This window comes from Culex quinquefasciatus, chromosome 2 (assembly GCF_015732765.1).
Source record: "Culex quinquefasciatus strain JHB chromosome 2, VPISU_Cqui_1.0_pri_paternal, whole genome shotgun sequence".
Taxonomy (NCBI): Eukaryota; Metazoa; Arthropoda; class Insecta; order Diptera; family Culicidae; genus Culex; species Culex quinquefasciatus.
Window position 1 is genome coordinate 23,695,089 of NC_051862.1, and position 19,623 is coordinate 23,714,711.

At 48.8% G+C, this 19,623-nt stretch overlaps 2 protein-coding genes across 4 annotated transcripts; one reads left to right on the top strand and one right to left on the bottom strand.

Annotated features, from left to right (window-relative positions):
- Positions 1–678: 678 nt before the first annotated feature.
- Positions 679–13,606, bottom strand: LOC6048207 (tubulin-specific chaperone D). Its single transcript, XM_001865125.2, has 3 exons — positions 11,803–13,606; positions 11,340–11,747; positions 679–2,220 (listed from the first exon to the last, which is right to left on the bottom strand). The coding sequence occupies exons 1-3, from the start codon at positions 13,469–13,471 to the stop codon at positions 818–820; spliced, it is 3,480 nt and encodes a 1,159-aa protein (XP_001865160.2). The 5' UTR covers positions 13,472–13,606; the 3' UTR covers positions 679–817.
- Positions 13,607–13,826: 220 nt separating this feature from the next.
- Positions 13,827–15,072, top strand: LOC119767635. 3 transcript variants are annotated; one of them, XM_038256621.1, is made up of 4 exons: positions 13,827–14,039; positions 14,098–14,248; positions 14,308–14,707; positions 14,765–15,072. In XM_038256621.1, the coding sequence occupies exons 3-4, from the start codon at positions 14,559–14,561 to the stop codon at positions 15,003–15,005; spliced, it is 390 nt and encodes a 129-aa protein (XP_038112549.1). In that variant the 5' UTR covers positions 13,827–14,039; positions 14,098–14,248; positions 14,308–14,558; the 3' UTR covers positions 15,006–15,072. The 3 variants fall into 3 exon arrangements, with proteins under 3 accessions (XP_038112549.1, XP_038112548.1, XP_038112550.1); XM_038256620.1 differs by having other exon boundaries at positions 13,827–14,035; XM_038256622.1 differs by having other exon boundaries at positions 13,827–14,035; positions 14,784–15,072.
- The last annotated feature ends 4,551 nt before the right edge of the window (positions 15,073–19,623 follow it).

Sequence of the window (19,623 nt, forward strand, 5' to 3'; positions counted from 1 at the left end):
CCACACTGAAATCTCCCAGGCCTCGGATGACGACCTTGAAAGGCCGAGAACCCGGGAGGTCGTGCGTGTAGAAATGCTATTTCCATGTTTTGAGCAGCCTGCCCATTTTGTTGTATTCCTCCACCGTGGGGCACACGATCTTGATTCCTTGGCCGGTGAGCTTTTAGGTAGCGGTCGCCTTGGCATTGTTGACCAGAGTTCGCAGACGCCCACGTGAAGTACTTCTTGTTTTGAAGCAACTTCTTCGTTGCCTCGTCATGTCTGGCTTTGGACGTTTGACGCCCGTTCCTCCGCCTCCCGGCGTCATTTTTCTCGAGTTAGCTGCCGACAGCAGCAGTTGAAGTGGTGTTGATAATTTCTCCAGATACGCGACGAAATCGACCTCTTACTTCGCCGGCGGTCCGAGCGGGAATGTGAACGAGAGAAAGAGAAAATGTATGTAGTAAGTAATGCAACCTTACCTAGTTCTCCGACGATGTTGATCCATGTCTCGTAAGCCGAGACAGACACAACTTAACAGCAAAGAGTGCCTTTTCTCGTCGACGGTTGAGCAGCTACCTAATGCCGTTAAAAAGTTGAGATGATAGAATTTCTTTTATCTACGCAGGGTTGCGCAAGTGATGGATGAAACCGATGAAACGGACTTTCGGTATGCTTTAGGAATCATTCTACTTTTTGTAGTGGTTAGCAAGCATTTTTAATACTCAAACGTGCATTCTGTTTCGCCAACAAACGTAAGGCCATTCCGTCAAGCGTAACATCTAAATAATTTCTGTTTAGTAAGCGTTAGTAGATAGTGCATTCCAAGCGTTTCTCCTCACTTCTTAACCCTCGCGACCGGTGCCTTGATGCCCATCAGGCCGCACAGCTGGTTCCTAATGCGGCGTGCGTCCTCCAGCTCACCGTCCCACTTTTCCTCGCTCAGACAGGCCAACACCTCGTCCAGGTTCTCCTCGGGAATGCACGTCTGGTCGCCGTACACGAGCAGCGTTTCGTACATTTTCAGTGCCGTTTCACGCCGGATGTTGACGCACAACATGCCCAGGTACATGACCAGCTTGCTGAGCACCCGTCGGCAGATGGCGGGCCCAAGCATGAGCGCACAATAGACGGGAATCGAGTTGAGGTGCTTCTTGCTGTGGACGATAAGGTCGTTGACGAGGGCGAAGATCGCCTCGGGGAAGGTGGCATCGGCGTCCGATAGAAGTATTCGCGAGTTGGTAGCGGGTTGGAGCAGCTCGGAGATGAACTGGAACGCGGACGTCATGACGAGGGTGTCTTTGGGGGTCTTTTCCTGGAGGATGTTCAGCGCGGTTGTTCCGAACGTGGGAATGAACGGCTGATGCGCTTTGAGATATTCGTTCATGATCTTGGCGGCGCAGCTGTGCAGAGATTCGGTCGGGGCGCCGACGGACAGGATGAGACCACCGGTGATGCTGGGAACGTACTCGGGAATGTCCAGCAGCTGGATAAACAGAGGGAATGTGTGATGCGGGAATAGCCACAGAATTTCGGTGGTGTCTTCGGGGAAGATCTTCTTCAAAGCGTCGCGATTCGTAATGTGGGGAATATCCGGCTGGTGGTAGATCAACGAGGCGAAGAACCTTCCAGCAATCGCACGGATCTTGTCGATTCGCTCAACGGACTGCTTCGCAATCGCGACCATACCGCGCTGCACCTGGTCCGGCTTCAACAGCCCTGGTGGACACGTGGTCAAAAACTGATGCAGGGCGCAGATTCCTGCCTCGCGAACCCACGATCCGATGTCCCCGCGGTTGTCTATGGCGTACTCTTCCAGCGCTCGCAAGTAGATCGCGTAGACCTTGTCCAAATCCAGCGTAGCGTCCTCGAAGCCAACCGTTTGCACGATGTTGGCCAGTGCCTTGATACAGTCCCGTCGCATCTCGGAGTGGTTGTACCCGACAGCGAGCAACTCCGGAAGGACCGTTTTCTCGTCGAGCACGTCCAAGATCTGCGGCAGCCGGTGCTCAAGCATGAACCGCGGAAGAACTCCCAGCGCGGACGCGACGCCTTGGGCTTTGTGTTCGATCTGGGTGTTGCGGATGTCCCGCAGGTAGTGATCGATCAGGGCTGCCAGCTTGGCCGGATCTTCCGCTCGATAGTACGTGGTGCAGAAAGAAGCAAATGCGGACACCGCCAGCTCTCGTGTGTTGGTCTTCTCGTCCACGATAGACTCGTCCAGCAGGAGTTGCCAGGATTCTGTGAAAGGAGACCCATAATTATTCCATTATTTTCACTAACACACTGATTTTTGTAACTTATCGTTAAGTTCGGATTATTTCAATCAAAATTGAAAATTGCTTCACTTAAAGGTTAGAAAATTGAAAATTTATATTGAAATGAAAAAATTCAAAGTCTTAGAAACTTCCAATCTCACAAACTTTTTAGTTTGTACCCCGTTGGTTGGTCAAAGTCAAACTAAAAAGTGACGAACTGTCACTTTTTACACGGCGCTCACGCACACTATCAAAACAAACGTTTGATAGTGTGTGTGAACTCCGTGTAAAAGGGGTGTCAAACTAAAAGGTGACCCCGTTCGTTTGACAACAGTTGATGTCAAATAATCGGGGTTTGAGTGTAAAACAATTTAAATTCAAACAAATTAAATGCGCAATTCGCAATTTTCAGTGTAAGAACGGGCCTTGACCGATCTTATGCACCAGGTTCCCGACGAACACGCACTGCCCTTACACCTACATCTCACCCTTGCTCTGAGTCAGTACGAGCAACACGCTAGCGCACGCTTTGAGTGTTCGTGCCAGGCATGCACACCTTCTTTTCCGGTTACGCATTTTAACTCGGCCGGGGGTGGTACATTACGTAGGGTTTGATGTAAGTATAAGCGCCTAACCATCTATAGTGTGCCTATCAACTTTCATTAAAGCAAAAACTGTTATATTTTTAGTTTGAGTTCAAAAACTAATTGTTATTTACTGTGTGTTGTTTTCTCCTGAAATCTTTCCTAGTGTTGAGTCACGGGGTTGGGCACATGGTTGATCCGTAGCGCATTGGATTTACTTCCGTAAATATTTCGTAAATATCGTAAATACAAGCGTAAATATTATTTATCTGCACGATATTTGGAATTAAATTTTGTTCAGTGTGGATAGTGACAGTTCAGAACTGTCACTGGTTTGTTTCCTTGATTTACAAACTGTCACCGCTCCAATCCAGCTTGAGGTATATTTTGTCACCTTCAGGATTTTCGGTGCCCTACGAAGATTGGGACGGCAGGACCAGAAACGTTAGCACTTCTACTAAAGAAGCAAATGCGGGTGATGACGGCAGCTAGGACCTAGGACTGTCGATGAAGCGGTCCCTGCCGGCCGATCTTCCACCACCTTCACAATCCGACCGCAGCCGTTACCGCAAGCCCAACCGGACCCGGGCATGCTGGAGCTGCTCACCAGCTCGAAGAACCATGCCCGCGTGTTGGAAGCCCAAGCCGTCGCAGTCAGAAAGCCGGCACCGTTGCACACCCCCGCAGAACCAACGACAACGCAAGTGTGCTGGGGCAAAATAACGACCAAAAAGCACAAAACGTGGGAGGGCGACGGAACGTTGACCATCGTGGGCGGGAAGAGCGTCACGTTGGGCGACGAGGACGGCAAGGTGATTGGGAGCTCCAGGTTGGTGAAGGGGGAGGAGCTGGAGGAGGGTTCGCGGTTGAGCAAGGAGGTTGAACTGGTGGAGCGGATTGATGGGGAGGTGGCCAAGGAGAATGATGCGCCGGTGAAGAGGGTTCGATTCGAGGCGAGAGGAGGGTTTAGGCCGCCGGCGGAGAAGATGTGCGCCGGGAGTCCGATTGTGGTGTCGACACGGGTGTCGAGCTGGTTGGGACTGTGGGGAGGAAGCGATTGCGGAGGACTTTGTTCCGTTGATGATGCGGGAGCCTTCGTTCGATCAGTGGAAGTATAACAAAGGGTTGCGTTCCGTACTGCGTGGCTAAGCATTTGCGGCCTCACCAGCGGGAAGGGTTTTGGGAATGAAACGCGAAGACTCGGAGCGATTTTGGCCGACGAGATGGGACTGGGGAAGACGTTGTAGACGTTGGCGTTGATCTACACCTTGAAGAATCAGGGACCTTACGGGCAGCCGGTTGTGAAGCGGGTTCTGATGACTCCGAGCAGTTTGGTGGACAACTGGGATCGAGAGATAACAAAGTGGTTGAAGCAGGAACGGATCTTTACGTTCATCGTGGGGCCGAATAGCAAGTTGAAAAAGTATGCGCACCTGCTCGCAACCCAACGAGTTGTCGCATGGGGGGAGAAGGGAGAGGAGGGACGGTCAATATCGTTTTTTTTTCATCATATCTAACAATACAAAAAATCTGATTTCACAAATAAAAAGAAATTAAACCACCGGCGACTTTTCCTTGGTCAGTGCGGACGCGTCCCAGACGAGCTTGGCACCGTCTCCGATGAACATCTGCACCAGCTACTGGCCGGCCAGCTTCAGGTAGGTCGACTTCGGTGGATGAATTCTCAGGTTCTTGAACTTGTCCTTGTGCGTCGTTGGCAGCACGACGGCCTCAATCAATTTCTGGATTTGCCTGTCCAACCCGCCAATGTCCGAATACTGCTCGGTCGGACGGAAGTGTCTCCAGGATGAGGTACGAGTCCTTGTTTACGCCCACCAAATCGCCCGGCTTGAGTTTCTCTGGATCAACCAGGCCAAACACGGGCAAAAAGTACGTCTGGCTTGTCAAAGTCTTGATTACGGTGCGCTTGCCCTTCCGCTTGGAGTCCAGCACCACCACCGCCCCGTCGTCCTCCGTCTCCTGAGGGTCCACGTCCAGCAGCTCGAACGACTTGTCCTCCTGGGTTACCACCATCTCGATTGCTGGTGCCTTACTGAGTCCAAACACGCACTAAATTCAACACAAAACAATGGAAAATCCGGATTTACTACGACGAAGCTGCTGGCCCATGAAATTGCCGGATGATAATAGAGCGCCAACGAATTGCCCGGCCGGAAAACGTAATAGAGACAGATTGATTTTTGTTGTTGTTTGTAAACAGTGCGCGCGTTTGCGATGACAGCTGTGAACACTGAAATAAAATTCATAGAGGAATGGTGTATGCACGTAAATATGGATGGACATACGGATTAACTTATGAAATAAATGCAATATATTTGGAGTGACCACCTCGTGACTTAAGTACTTATAACTTTTGATAGGGTTGTCAGATCTTCAATGTTTTGGACGCGTTAGAAAGGTCTTTTGAATACCTATCCAACGATAGGTCGTATGAGAGATCTGGACAGCATTTTTATCAAAATATCTGAGATCCGGCCTCGAAAAGGTGCTTAAAGAACACTTAAGTGCGAGGGGCGTGACAAAGGCCTTAATGTATTAATTATCGGTATTTAATACATTAAGGAATTAAATTCCTCATGTCGTTTGACATTTGACAGCGCCACACCTGCTTTGAAAACTTTGGTTTGCTTCGTGTCTCTTTCGCGCACTCCGCTGTCAAGCTTGTTTTGGTTTCGTGTAAAAAAGAATGACGCCGTGAAGCTGAAGAGATTTTGGACCAAGCCGATCTAAACGTGCCATTGACGGGGAAGTTGCAGCCGGTGGAGTCGGATTACATTTTCCAGTAGCTGGTTAAGTGCGATGCGGATCCTGGGACGCGCCTTAACGGAGTAATAGAGTTTAAGCTTAACAATCAGACGTCGGACGAGAGCAAGATTTCGTTGCAGCTGGAGGTGTCTTGCTACAGCGATGCCTCTAACAATTCGACATCGGTGGAAAAGAAATTGCACCTCCTGTGCAACCGCAAAAGTGATCTGCACTACGAGCCAAGCTACGAGCTCTCTGACGAAAACGGCGCTCTGCGGTGCACTAGCGTTCGGATGCTGGAATGGTTCATCCGGCAAATGATGCGGGAAGATGGCCACATTAACGCTGGGAGGTTCAAGAACGGGTGACACGAAAGCATTCAGGAGTAGACAATTGTTATCATCCGAGTTAATTAGGTACTTGGAGTGACTTTTAATTACGTTAGATGATGACTTTTTGGTACAATGCTTTGAAAAAATAAAATATCTCAACTTTGTTGTTTCATTTATTTCAATAATAGCCCCACCATGTTAGGTTGGCCGGTTCTTGAGTGTCTGGAATAACGACGTTGGCGGCTTCTCATTTCGTTCAACCGGCGATTGCTTTTCCACCGGGCTTATGGTAGTACCGACGATCTGGCTTCTGGAGGTCATCACGGGACTAACGAACATCCAGGACTCGGCGGTGATGAGGTTGCAACGGTAGGGACACATCAGGGGAAACCACTTCTGGTAGGCCGCATTGAACATGCCCAGCTGTTTGGCGGGAGTGTTACGGAGAAATCTGTGGAAAATGACGTGGGAAGAATTCGATTCGAGGATCCGTTTCAACAAACGCAGCATCCAGGTGGGCCGCTCGATGGCCTTCTCCAACAAATCTTCCGGCTGGGCCAGCTTCGATATCGTCCAGTACGTCCTGGTTACCGCCCTGGATGACGCTGCGCAACTTTTCCGGTTTGCCTGTACCGCGCTGGCACTTTCCTGCTCGACCGCTCTTCGATGACACAAATTTTGCGCCAAACACAACAACAAACACGCGCGGTGTCAAAATGTCAAATCAATGTAGTGTAAGAAGAGGTGGCGTTGTTTTGAACGTAAACAATCGTTAATATATTTAATTCCTACCGTTAATTAATTAAATAATTAAATTTCTTACTATTGTCCCGCCCCTCGCTTAAGTGCTTAAAACTTTTGATAGGGTTGTCAGTTCTTCAATGTTTTGGACGCGTTAGAAAGATCTTTTGAATACCATTTTGAAAATGTATAGCATGCCGGATTTTCTTACAAAAACCACCCTTTTTAAATCTTCCGGACTTTTGTCAAAATCGTTTTTTTAGCATAACTATTGAAGTACTTAACTAAACTGCATAATTTTTAATAGCGACTTATGGGACCCCAAGACGGATCGAATGAGGCCAAAACGGACAAAATCGGTTTAGTCAGTCTCGAGATAATCGAGTGACAATTTTTTGATCAACATCCCACCACACACACAGACATTTGCTCAGAATTTGATTCTGAGTCGATAGGTATACATAAAGGTGGGTCTAGGAGGTCTAAGTGAGAAGTTCATTTTTCGAGTGATTTTATAGCCTTTCCTCAGTAAAGTGAGGAAGGCAAAACCGATAGTGGTAATCGATTTTCCAGACAATTTTATATAAAAGTCTTCATATTGACTAATGTCATATCTCCAATCTTTGTGAAGATACAGCGGTTTTGGCTTCCTCTCCGAGGAAGGAAGGAAAATCACTTGAAAATTGGCTAAAAAATGTCACTGTGATTTCTCGGAAATGGCTGAACGGATTTGGACACTTCCGGTCGCATTCGATCCCTCTTTGCTTCCCATAAGTCGCTATTAAAAATGTTCCCCGTAGTCCTTTCCTGTCAAAAGATATTTACGAAAAACGATTTGCAAACATAAAACCTAAAAACAAAAGTTAAAGTAGTTATGTCACAGACACAACCGGAATGGCGTAGACTACGTAATGTTTTGATATGTTGACATAGAGTTTTCCATATCTTAATTTTGAAGAATTAGCTAGATACTTGAAATACATTAACGGAATAAGATCATGAATCGTGAGATGCGTACGTACCAGTTGTTGAAACGTAATTCGTATACGATTCGAATTGAATTCCGATTGAGTTGACTTTTACTAGAAAGAGATGGCAAATTCAATGCGAACAAAACCGCAGCTGCCATGTAAACAAACTTCGAACACAGACACAGACCACCTTCAGCTTTGTAGTTGGTTTGAGCCGATCTGTGTTGCGGTGGGGAAACACTATTGCTTGCGTTTTCGCCGCGTTCACGCAAATCTTCCAGTCGGAGAGATACCGCGTGTAGACATCCAGGCCATTCTGGAGTTTGGTGACGAGATGTCGGATGTTCCGCCTCTCGTAGCTGATGGCCGAATCATCGGCGAAAAGGGAAAGCGTGCCGCCGCCGGGCAGAGGTGGAATGTCGGAAGTGTCCAGGTTGTAGAGCAGCGGGCCCAGGATGCTGCCTTGAGGAACTCCAGCTGGGCAATCGTACGGGTCTGATACAGAGCTTCCGATGTTGACTTGGGCGGTTCTCCTATCCAGGTAGTCGGAGATCACCTGCACCAGGTAGATGGGAACGTTGAACTGCAACAGCTTGTGTACCAGACCGTCGTGCCACACGTTGTCGAACGCCTTCTCTATGTCCATCAGCGCCATTACGGTGGTTTTCGAAACCGACTAGGCGCGATGGATCATTTTGGTGACTCTCTGCAGCTAGTGGACTGTCGAATGGCCCCGGCGGAAGCCGAACTGCTCGTCCAGCAGGATGTTGTTTTCCTCGACGTGGGCAAGGAGGCGGCGGTAGATCAGCTTCTCAAACAGCTTGCTTAGGGAAGACAACAAGCTGATGGGCCGATAGCTGGTCGGGCTGGACGGATCCTTGCCGGGTGTCCCAGCTCCAGGCAGCGATTGAAGATGGCCACAAGAAGGGTTCGCGCTTTTTCCCCCAGGTGTTTCAGTACGATGTTGAAGATCCCATCGAAGCCCGGTGCCTTCATGTTCTTCAGTCCTTTCAGCCAGCCGGAGAGTTCCTCCAGCGTGATCTTTTGGTCGTCCGGCAGCACCCACGGCGTGTGGGCAAGTTGGTGGATGCTCTCAAGCACGGGAAACTCCATTGGGCTTACGATATCACGTCCCAGGTTATGCGAGGTCAGGAAGTGACCCACGATAAGGTTGGCTTTTTCAACGGGCGTGACGGCAAGGTCATCGGATTTCAGGGGCGGGATTGGTTTGGGTTTTGTTTTCAAGATCTTAGTTAGGCGCCAGAAGGGCTTAGAGTAGGGTGGGATGGACTTGAGGTGTTTTGAAAACTGCCGGTTCCTGAACTTTTCTACCCTGACCGAGACAATCTTATTCAACTTCTTGAAAAGAGCCTTCCTACCTGGGTTCCCAGTTCTTTGATACTGCCTCCTAACCGCGTTTCTGAGGGACATGATTCTCTTGGTTTCAGGGTCAATGTTCACAAACTTACTTGAAACCTCGGCCGTAGGGATGAACAGGTCCTTGGCCTCGTTCAAGGAGTCCTCGAGAACTAGCAGGGCTCGGTCGATGGCTTCCTTCGAGTCTAGCACCGGGTTCTCCTCCTCCCGGTCGTCGACAGACTGCTTGAATCGAATCCAGTTGGCACGATGGTAGTTGTGCCTCCTCAGACGCTGTTTCTCGTTGACCCTGGCCTCTAGGTTGATCCGAGGAGAGTTCGGTGAGAGCTTGGAGAGGTGTGCAAAACTCTGACAAGTTCGTCAGGGCGATGTCCAGAGTTGAACCGACGCCAGCGTGAGAGAAGACCGTCGGGCTCTCCGGGTGCAGGACGACGTAATGGCCTGCTTGAAGATTCTTCGCAAGTACGTTCCCATTCCTGTTGTTGCTTGGATTGCCCCAGAGCGAGTGCCGGGCGTTGAGGTCGCCGGCGATGATGAATCGTGGAAAGCGACGCGTCATCTTAAGTAGGTCGTTCTTGTAGTCGGCCAGCGATCCGTCAACGATCCGACATTGCTTGGGGCAGTAGACAGCCACGACTGCGACAGGGCCCGTCGAGGTGTCGACCTCAACTCCGACCGCCTCAATGAACTTGGTCTGTAGACTGGGTAGGACCCGGAAGTGTACCAAGTGATGCACCAGGACAGCGACGCCGCCCTTTTTGCAACGCGTTCTCTCGAGTGTAACCGCAACGTAGTCTGGCACCCACAGCTTAAGGTGCGTTTCCGAAATGGCAGCGACTTTAATGTTGTTAGATCGAAGAAAGTCGTTTAGTTCCAATGTTTTCCTGCCAATAGAGCAGGAGTTCCAGATGAGGATGTTTGGCATTGCATGAGCTTGGCATACATGATTTTGAAGGTGTTGAGAAGCTCAGCCGCGGTGAGCAGTTTGGTTCTCGGTCTGGGGCCATCGCCGGGCGGGTTAGACTTGTCTCCTGGAGTTGGGTCAGATCTCTGGAAGCCGGGCGGAACCGGATTCGGAGCTGGCTTAGGCCGCAGGCCCGGAAGCGGAATTGCCTCGAGATTCGGAACTCTGTTGCGGTTGGGAAGAGCTGAAAAGCTCTCCTGGTTAATTGGGGATGGCTTCGGACGACCGTTGTTCTAACGGGCAGCCACGTTCTTCCGGAACTGAATAAATTCAGCACGCTTGGGGCAGGTACGATCGGTCGACGGATGATCACCACCGCAGTTGCAACACTTGGCCACCAGGATTTCAGCGGCACACTGGGCTTGGTCGTGGTTTTCACCACAGTTCGGACAGCGCGAGGCGAGAAAACAGTTTCGGCCGCCATGGCCAAAATTCAGGCACTTCCAGCACTGCGTAACATCCCGATGGACCGGGCGATACTGCTCCCACTCGACCTTCGATGGCACGATGATTTTGAACCCATCTGTGCACAGCTTCAGGGTGGCCTTGAGGCCACGTTTGATTAAAGCGTCGAGGTCGGCCTTGAGGTTACCCTCAATCGACCTCACAAAAAAAGGCGGAAGCTTCTCCTTCCGCGGAACGGTTACCGCTGCAGGTCCAGGGTTAGCGAGCGGCGCATAAGGATTTTTCGCCAGCGGGGGGTCAACCGGCGGGCCGGGAAGGGGGCTGCCCCTCCTCTTCTTCGTCATCGGTTCAAACTTCCGACTCCTTTTCCTCCAAAACTTTCCTTGTTGTCAACGAGCTCGAGACTGAATGAGATGAGATAGAATGGGCTCGGTCGCGGTGCTTGGGTAATTTTCCTCTCAAAATAGGTACTTGACATTCCCGTCCGTGAGTGGGAAGCGCTCATTTTGCTTGCAAAATCTCTGCATTTTGAAAACATTTTAAAACTTTGAGTTGTTTCAATAGTTAAACTATTTTCCCAACATTGAAAATTTAATAGCAAATTGCTGAATATTTTTCGAATCGAATGCAGCAGAAATCGTGCCGATTCGATTTGAGGGAAGGAAGTTATAAGCGTATGACGGATGACGGCCCGGGTTTTTTGAAATGGCACCCCAGTACCTTCGAGTAAGACGTATAATAATTCTACGTCAAAAATTTGATTATTTATTACATAATATTGTTATAGTTATCGAACGAATATAATTTTAACGTTAACAACCTTGCTAGAAGCTTTAATTGAACACCTTAGTGCTGATATACCAACATTAGATGCACGATGGCATTACATGCTGTTCCCCTATTTTGCATTCTAAAATTTGAAAATCAAGAATCAAGTAAAAAGTTCTTCGTCAAAACCTTACCAATTTGCTCCACCGTCAGCGTCAGCTTCGCCTCGCTACAATTCTTGATAAAGCTGGCGCATCCGTGCTTCATGTACGTTCCGCTCATGCCCTTGAACTGTCCCCGCTGGCGAAACTTGATCACCAGCTGGCCACCTCGCTCGACAATCTCCTCGGACAGATAACCGCCGTGCTCGCCGTCTCCCTTTTCCTCAACGAGCTTCTGCAGCGCCAAAATGATCTCCCCGATGGCCAACGTGGCTCCGTGGCGCGCGTTCAGGTCGGTCGTCTCCGTCAAGTTGAACAGCTTGGGCAGAATGGTGTCGCGCATGTACTCGGGATCTCGCCGGGACAGGTTGCTCAGCGCTTGCGCCGACAACTCGCGGATGTTGGTGTCCCAGTGGTTGATCTTCTTCGCGATGAGATGGTCTGTAAAGGATGATTAGAGTTAGAGAGAGTCGATGATCGTAACTTTAAGTCTCACCAATCAGCTTCCGGCGATATTCGTCAAACTGCGCGATAAAGTCGCTAATCTGCAGAAACGCGTTGCTCCTGACGGCCACCGAGAAGAAATCGGCCGTGGTCAGGATGTCGATGCCGTGGGGGAAATTTCCCAGCCGGCCTACGCTTTCCTGGAACGCTGCCGAAGCCGCCCGGCGGCAGTTGATTTCGCGATCGAACACGGCCGTAACGAGCAGTGCCGCAGCGATTCGCTCCACAAACGGGGCCAGGACGGTCGGATGGTAGGCCCGGGCAAAGGCCCAGCTCATGTAGCAGGCGGCATCGCGAATGTTCTGGCCAACGGCACGGTAGCCCTGGATTTCGTCGTAGACTAGGGCTTGAAGAAGTAGAGGGACGATCTCGGGAAGGCGCGAGGGCAGCAGCAGACCTCGTTTGGCCAATTCGGCTAGGGCGAGACAGGCACCGTGCCAGGCGTCGTCCTGTTCGAGCGGGTTGATCAGTTCGATAACGGAGGAGACGACTTCGTCGCCAAGGGCTTTTGGGAGCCGGTTCGTGATGCGGCCAATGCCCTTGGCCGAGCTCCACCGCACGATGGTGGCGTTGACTTTGAGACCGAGCAGGAGTCGCTCGATGATTTCTTCAATCTCCGCCGGGACTTCGTCGTCTTCATCGTCCTCGGCCTCGTCCGGAGACGATTCTTCCGGTTTTGTTGAAGAGTCTGCTTGCAATGAGGCCGTCGTAACGGTTCGCTGGACGTTGGCCAGCAGAGAGCGGGCTCCCCGTTGATAGCGCCACTTGGCAATCCGCGGCGGGAGTAAAACCAAACCAATCCGTTGGCAAATTTTGATGCACTGCTTGTAGACTTTGAAATTCTTGCAGATCTTTTCGTAATCCAGGTGGAGCACCCACTCGGCCAGTTTCCCCACAAACGGAAGCAAATCGTCACGTTTGCCGTGCTTCAAAACGCACGCGATTCCCGACAGCGGTCCAATCTTCGGATCAACCACAATATCCGAAGCGGAAATGGTCCAGTCAAAGAAATCCCCCAAATAAACCTTTTTCACGTCGTTCCGGATGAGGAAATTCGACCCCAAAAAGGCCGCAATTGGCGTGCAGCTGTCCTCCTTCAAACAACTCTCCTTGCACACCCGGTAAATCCGGTCCATCGTCGTAGGACCACCCTCGTTCCCATCTAGCCGGCTCAAATCGAACGGATTCAACACCAGCAGCGAAAGCCACAACAGGCAAATGAACCGCGTCTCCCAGTTCTCCCAATCCTCCAGATCCTGCTGCTCCAAGTACCCCAGCACAAAGCTCAGATGCCGAATCTCGTGCGGCAAGTGCTTCTGAAAAGCCTTAAAAGTCCGCACCTTGCAAATCTGGTACAGATACTTAGCCGCCCGGTGCTTCATCAACTTGTCCCGCTCACCCTCCAAAATGTACCTCAAAATCCCCTCGACCAGCTCCTCCAAACTTCCATCCAGCAGGTGCGGCTGCTCCTGGTACTTGGCCAGCAGTTCCGTGTACTCCTCGTAGGCCTCCTCGAACCGGTCCTCCGTCAACTCAGCCGCCTCCAGCCCCCGGATAATTTCCCAGATCCTGCTCAAATCGCCCGAAGCAAACGTGTCCAGCACGTTCTGCGGCCCATCGTCCGACGGGTTTTTGCACTCGTCCGCCACCGATTCGACCATTTTGCAGGCGAGTGTTCGAGCAGAAATTCACAAAAACACGACTTTTTTAAAACAGCTGAGCAGAAAAACGGGACTTGCGACGACGGATTTGTTGTTGTTTTTTGTTTCGGTTGCGCAGATGAATCGGCGCGAGGGCGGTTGCGAAGAAACAGGGGAGAAACGTCAAAACGGTGCGATACACGAAAAAGGTGGGTTGATCATTTTGACGGGATGCCGGCGATTACCACAGTTGATTTTGAGAGGTGCGTCGGTAGTTTTCGAAAGGGGCTATCCTGCCCACTCGGAAAATAACCAGGTCCTGGTAAATTCACTCAGCCAAAATAAGTTTTGAATTTCATAAGGCCAGCCATATAAATGCTATCAAAATCGTCGTTTATTAAGTCCATATGTTTACTATATGACTGATTGCTGTTCCTATACATTTTATAAGGTTGGCGTATGAAATCTATTGAAATTGTTTATGTGAAAAAGTCATATGAAAACCTTATAGAAATATATTTCATGATGGCGAAAAAAGCAGACCAGTCGAAGCAAGAGGATGGTGAACATATTTGGAAAAAGAAAGTATGTAAGTGAATTATCTCGTTTTTATTGCAACTACATAATATGTTTTATTATTGTTTCAGGACTCGACCGCGCTATTTATCATTCCTACGATCAAACATCTCCTCAAAACCCGGCCATAAAGTCAGAACCGGTAGCCATGTCGATGAGCGGCACGACGAGTTGCGCGATTTGGTTCTGTGCCAGGGCAGGTCAAACCCGAACTTTAATTTGGTAAGTTATTGTAACCTTAGGTTTCAAACTAAAGTATTGAATATTTCCGACCGGACTAGCTTCCAGGTCTTGAAGGCGCAGCGCAACTCATACCTGTTCTTCGACGCGATCCGTTTCCGGCGTTATCAGTGAGCAGCTGAAGCAACCGGCTGTTTAAAACCAACGACAAGATTAACCATACACTTTCGCCGTCGGAAATTTACGAGTCGCAACATGAGGTCATGCTGCAGTGGACGTGGAGTTTGAGGTGGTGCCGTTTCCTTCACACTTCCCGATGTTCGTCTAACATCCCTTAGTCTCGTTCTGTTAAATGCAGCAGCAGCATCACGATGACGATGTCGTTATTAACCGGAAATTTACGACAAAGCCACCGGTAGTGACGCAACGTAGTAGCGCAAGCGAACGGCCCAAGCGAGTGCCACCGCCACAGTTACAAGACGTCAACCAGGAGCATATTGTGTAAGTTTCAGGGTTCAACGATTTATAGATTTAGCATAGTTTAGATTTTTTAAAAAGTTTAACCCTTTTCATCCAGGATCGTGATCAATTCGAAGGAAAAGCAGAAGGTCATCAACGAGAAGCGGACGATGCAAACATAATCGAGATCACCTCCGTATGTATGCAGTTAGACCACGTGTCCGACCACGAGCGTTCCAACAGTTCCCGATCGACCCGAGACGATCCTCACCCATCGGTCGAAGGAACGATCCGCGTACACCGGTGCCCAAGCAACATTAACAGCGACTTGGGGGACTGAATGTGAAAACTAGTTGATGCGTCCTAGATTCAAAAGCGGCCACGACCAGTAGTGAGACTCGTATAATCTGATCTGTTTTTTTTTTGTAATATAACGGAAATAAACTTTTAAAAAATCTTCAAATCAATACAGTCACAATTTTAAGTGAGAAAATCTAGGAAAAAATCCTATTCATAAGTTTGCCATATAAGCATGAGCATGAGCATGAGAGACCACCCATGGTTGTCCTTCTCCGTTGCTGAACAGGACCGTAATATCCCATCAGCACAACTGGTCACACGCTTCAACGATCAAATGATGTTTCCCTTATCAACAGCATGCATGAATGCGCTGAAAAGATAGAACATCACGATCATCAAAACTAGAGCCGGTGCGAATAGGAAACAGTCGTTGGCCACCAACGGCGCCCGCCATGTCAGTTTGTAGATCTCGAGGGGATGGGACGGGAATGTTAGTTAGCACAGGCTGCTACCAAGGGTGGGTTCTATACGATATCCACACCCCCGCGTGTGCCGGAAAACTACTTCTACTTGGGATTTTGTTAGTGGGAAAGGGTAATGGCCAGGATTCATCATAGAGGATGATGATGTGGCCCAATAATCAATGAATTTTGTTGAATAGGGTGATGTATTATGTATTCTCAAGGCAAACAATCGGATGATGCGGATGAGACCGTTCCCGGTTATTTGGTGTTGAGTTTAACATAAATGATTCAATCTTAGACAGCCGGCTGTGGAAAGATAGAATCAAAATTATGTGTGATTAAAAGGTGAAATATTAAACTCAGCGTAACATATTTACGTAGAGTTGCCCTGAGACTATTTATACTTTTAAATTATTAAAAGATGAGCGACCAATTAATGACTGAAGAGTTATGATGTTATCTGAAGGACTTGAACAATCGCGTTGAAACAATATTTGTCGCCGTGATTCGCGGGAAACGAATGGTCGAATTGAATGATAATTTATATTTTGCTGACGCAATTTAAAAAGAATCTTCCCGTGAAACAATTGCAAATCATAGAACAAATAAATCCGACTGTGATGTGTATCAAATACATGACTAACGAGAAAAACACACAGACGACGATCGACGAAAACGGAACGCGAAAAAAAAATGCGTCCCGACGGACAGGCACCGCGAAACGAACTGGCTCAGCTCTGCTGTCATCGTGACAACCAGAGCTAGCCGCACCTTCACACACACACGCACGAACTCACCCGAAATACACACCGACGACGATGGACGAAAACGGAACGCGAAAAAAATGCGTCCCGACGGACAGGCACCGCGAAACGAACTGGCTCAGCTCTGCTGTCATCGTGACAACCAGAGCTAGCCGCACCTTCACACACACACACGCACGAACTCACCCGAAATACACACCGACGACGATGGACGAAAACGGAACGCGAAAAAAATGCGTCCCGACGGACAGGCACCGCGAAACGAACTGGCTCAGCTCTGCTGTCATCATGACAACCAGAGCTAGCCGCACCTTCACACACACACACGCACGAACTCACCCGAAATACACACCGACGACGATCGACGAAAACGGAACGCGAAAAAAATGCGTCCCGACGGACAGGCACCGCGAAACGAACTGGCTCAGCTCTGCTGTCATCATGACAACCAGAGCTAGCCGCACCTTCACACACACACACGCACGAACTCACCCGAAATACACACCGACGACGATGGACGAAAACGGAACGCGAAAAAAATGCGTCCCGACGGACAGGCACCTCGAAATGAACTGGCTCAGCTCTGCTGTCATCATGACAACCAGAGCTAGCCGCACCTTCACACACACACACGCACGAACTCACCCGAAATACACACCGACGACGATCGACGAAAACGGAACGCGAAAAAAATGCGTCCCGACGGACAGGCACCTCGAAATGAACTGGCTCAGCTCTGCTGTCATCATGACAACCAGAGCTAGCCGCACCTTCACACACACACACGCACGAACTCACCCGAAATACACACCGACGACGATGGACGAAAACGGAACGCGAAAAAAATGCGTCCCGACGGACAGGCACCGCGAAACGAACTGGCTCAGCTCTGCTGTCATCGTGACAACCAGAACTAGCCGCACCTTCACACACACACACGCACGAACTCACCCGAAATACACACCGACGACGATGGACGAAAACGGAACGCGAAAAAAATGCGTCCCGACGGACAGGCACCGCGAAACGAACTGGCTCAGCTCTGCTGTCATCGTGACAACCAGAGCTAGCCGCACCTTCACACACACACACACGCACGAACTCACCCGAAATACACACCGACGACGATCGACGAAAACGGAACGCGAAAAAAATGCGTCCCGACGGACAGGCACCTCGAAATGAACTGGCTCAGCTCTGCTGTCATCATGACAACCAGAGCTAGCCGCACCTTCACACACACACACGCACGAACTCACCCGAAATACACACCGACGACGATGGACGAAAACGGAACGCGAAAAAAATGCGTCCCGACGGACAGGCACCGCGAAACGAACTGGCTCAGCTCTGCTGTCATCATGACAACCAGAGCTAGCCGCACCTTCACACACACACGCACGAACTCACCCGAAATACACACCGACGACGATGGACGAAAACGGAACGCGAAAAAAATGCGTCCCGACGGACAGGCACCTCGAAATGAACTGGCTCAGCTCTGCTGTCATCATGACAACCAGAGCTAGCCGCACCTTCACACACACACACGCACGAACTCACCCGAAATACACACCGACGACGATGGACGAAAACGGAACGCGAAAAAAATGCGTCCCGACGGACAGGCACCGCGAAACGAACTGGCTCAGCTCTGCTGTCATCGTGACAACCAGAGCTAGCCGCACCTTCACACACACACACGCACGAACTCACCCGAAATACACACCGACGACGATGGACGAAAACGGAACGCGAAAAAAAATGCGTCCCGACGGACAGGCACCGCGAAACGAACTGGCTCAGCTCTGCTCTCCTATTCATAAGTTTGCCATATAGACACCAAAATCTGCCAGCTTCACAACATTTGCATTTTATAAGGTTTGCTTATGAACGCAACAAAAAATTGTACATTAAATTCATAAGGTCTCCTTATGGAAAAATATCCATTTAGTACACCTATGAGATCTATATGGTTTTTGTATGGAAAAATAATATATGGTATCCTTATGGCTGGTAAAGAGTGTTTTGGCTGAGTGTTTAAGTGTCAGCTGGCACATGCGGACGTTTGTCGTGCAGTTCAGACCTCGGTTCAGACACACTTATTCTAGTCAAGATTTGCGTACCGCCAGACGAATCTGGCAAAAATCGGGCAAAATTTCTGCTGTCTGGCAACAAAATCAACCAGTTCAATCGGTTGAACCGTGCACGACCGGTTTGTGTCATATTCGCCAGAAATCTGGGGAAAATTCTGCCAGATGGCTGGCGCAAGCCCCCAGACGAACGCCAGAAATGCGTCCACCATTTCCAACCAGGTGGACTATCCAAAAATTTCTAAACGTTACACAGATTTGTGTAAAATGTGAAACAGATCGCCCAAAACAGAAAGCGGCCGCTAGAAAACTAAGGTGTAGGCTTTTTCTAGATATCAGAGCGATATTTACAAATTTGGGCATTGTATTGAGGTTTTGCAGCGCGACTGCGTTTCAAATGTAGGTGGCGCCAAAATGAGGTTACTTGCCTAAAGTCGTATGCCTTTCTGTCGATCAAAGAACAAAATCGCTTATTTCTCATGATTCCCTGCATCAATCTTCATGAAACTGGTTGCAAAAGACGAGAAAATTTTTTTGCTTTAAAATAATGAACATCAACTTTTGGGCGCGCAAAAATTTGTGACCTTTTTCTTTAAAAAACATGTTTTGGAACACGAAAAAATGAATTTCCCCGTATATATCAATGAAATAAACAGTTATATAGTTGATAACAGATGTGTTAACGTATATTCAACAATTTGTATTGATTTTTGACAGACTTTCTTGCCAAATAGTCCAAATTACTATCTTTTTCTAAATCTACAGTTTTCTCATAGAAAAATCAAACAAATATTGGAAAGTTATACACCAAATTGTTGGACATAATTTTTCTCATTCGAATCCGGCATAAGTTTTATAAAAATGTTGATTAGGAAGGAAAAAACACATTTTTTCAAAAAATCATAGGTTTACGCTATTTGTTCATAGGTGGCGACACGTGTCTTTTAGCTTTGCTGCAAATTCTCTATTGTACTCTGGAAAATAAGCTTCATTATGAACAATAATATCGGCAATTCAAGAAGCTATTACACTACGGCAAACAAACTCGCACTTTTTGACAGTTTGCCTGCTTTGTTTGTACAAACGTCAGCCTGCATACATTCTGTCTTGTTTGCGAGTTTGGCAAAATGTCAAACACGAAAAAGTGCGAGTTTGTTTGTTTTTGGTTACCCGCGGTAAATTTTCTTGAAATAATTCGTTGGCGTCGAACTGTCAAAAATTGATCGCGGTGGATACTTTTCTACCACAGTTTTTAGTGTGATCAATTAGGTTTTACGCCGACTCGATTTGGAGGTTAGAAAGGAGTGCACTGTTTACATGAACTTAGCACAGTTCGA

Bases quoted from the DNA above. Each gene is read 5' to 3' on its own strand.
- LOC6048207 (XM_001865125.2), bottom strand. From the start codon at position 13,471: ATGGTCGAATCGGTGGCGGACGAGTGCAAAAACCCGTCGGACGATGGG. The intron at 11,748-11,802 runs GTGAGACTTAAA...CATCCTTTACAG, and splicing joins ATATCGCCGGAAGCTGATTG to ACCATCTCATCGCGAAGAAG. The intron at 2,221-11,339 runs GTAAGGTTTTGA...CTCCTTTCACAG, and splicing joins GCTGACGGTGGAGCAAATTG to AATCCTGGCAACTCCTGCTG.
- LOC119767635 (XM_038256621.1), top strand. From the start codon at position 14,559: ATGCAGCAGCAGCATCACGATGACGATGTCGTTATTAACCGGAAATTT. The intron at 14,708-14,764 runs GTAAGTTTCAGG...TTTTTTAAAAAG, and splicing joins GTCAACCAGGAGCATATTGT to TTTAACCCTTTTCATCCAGG.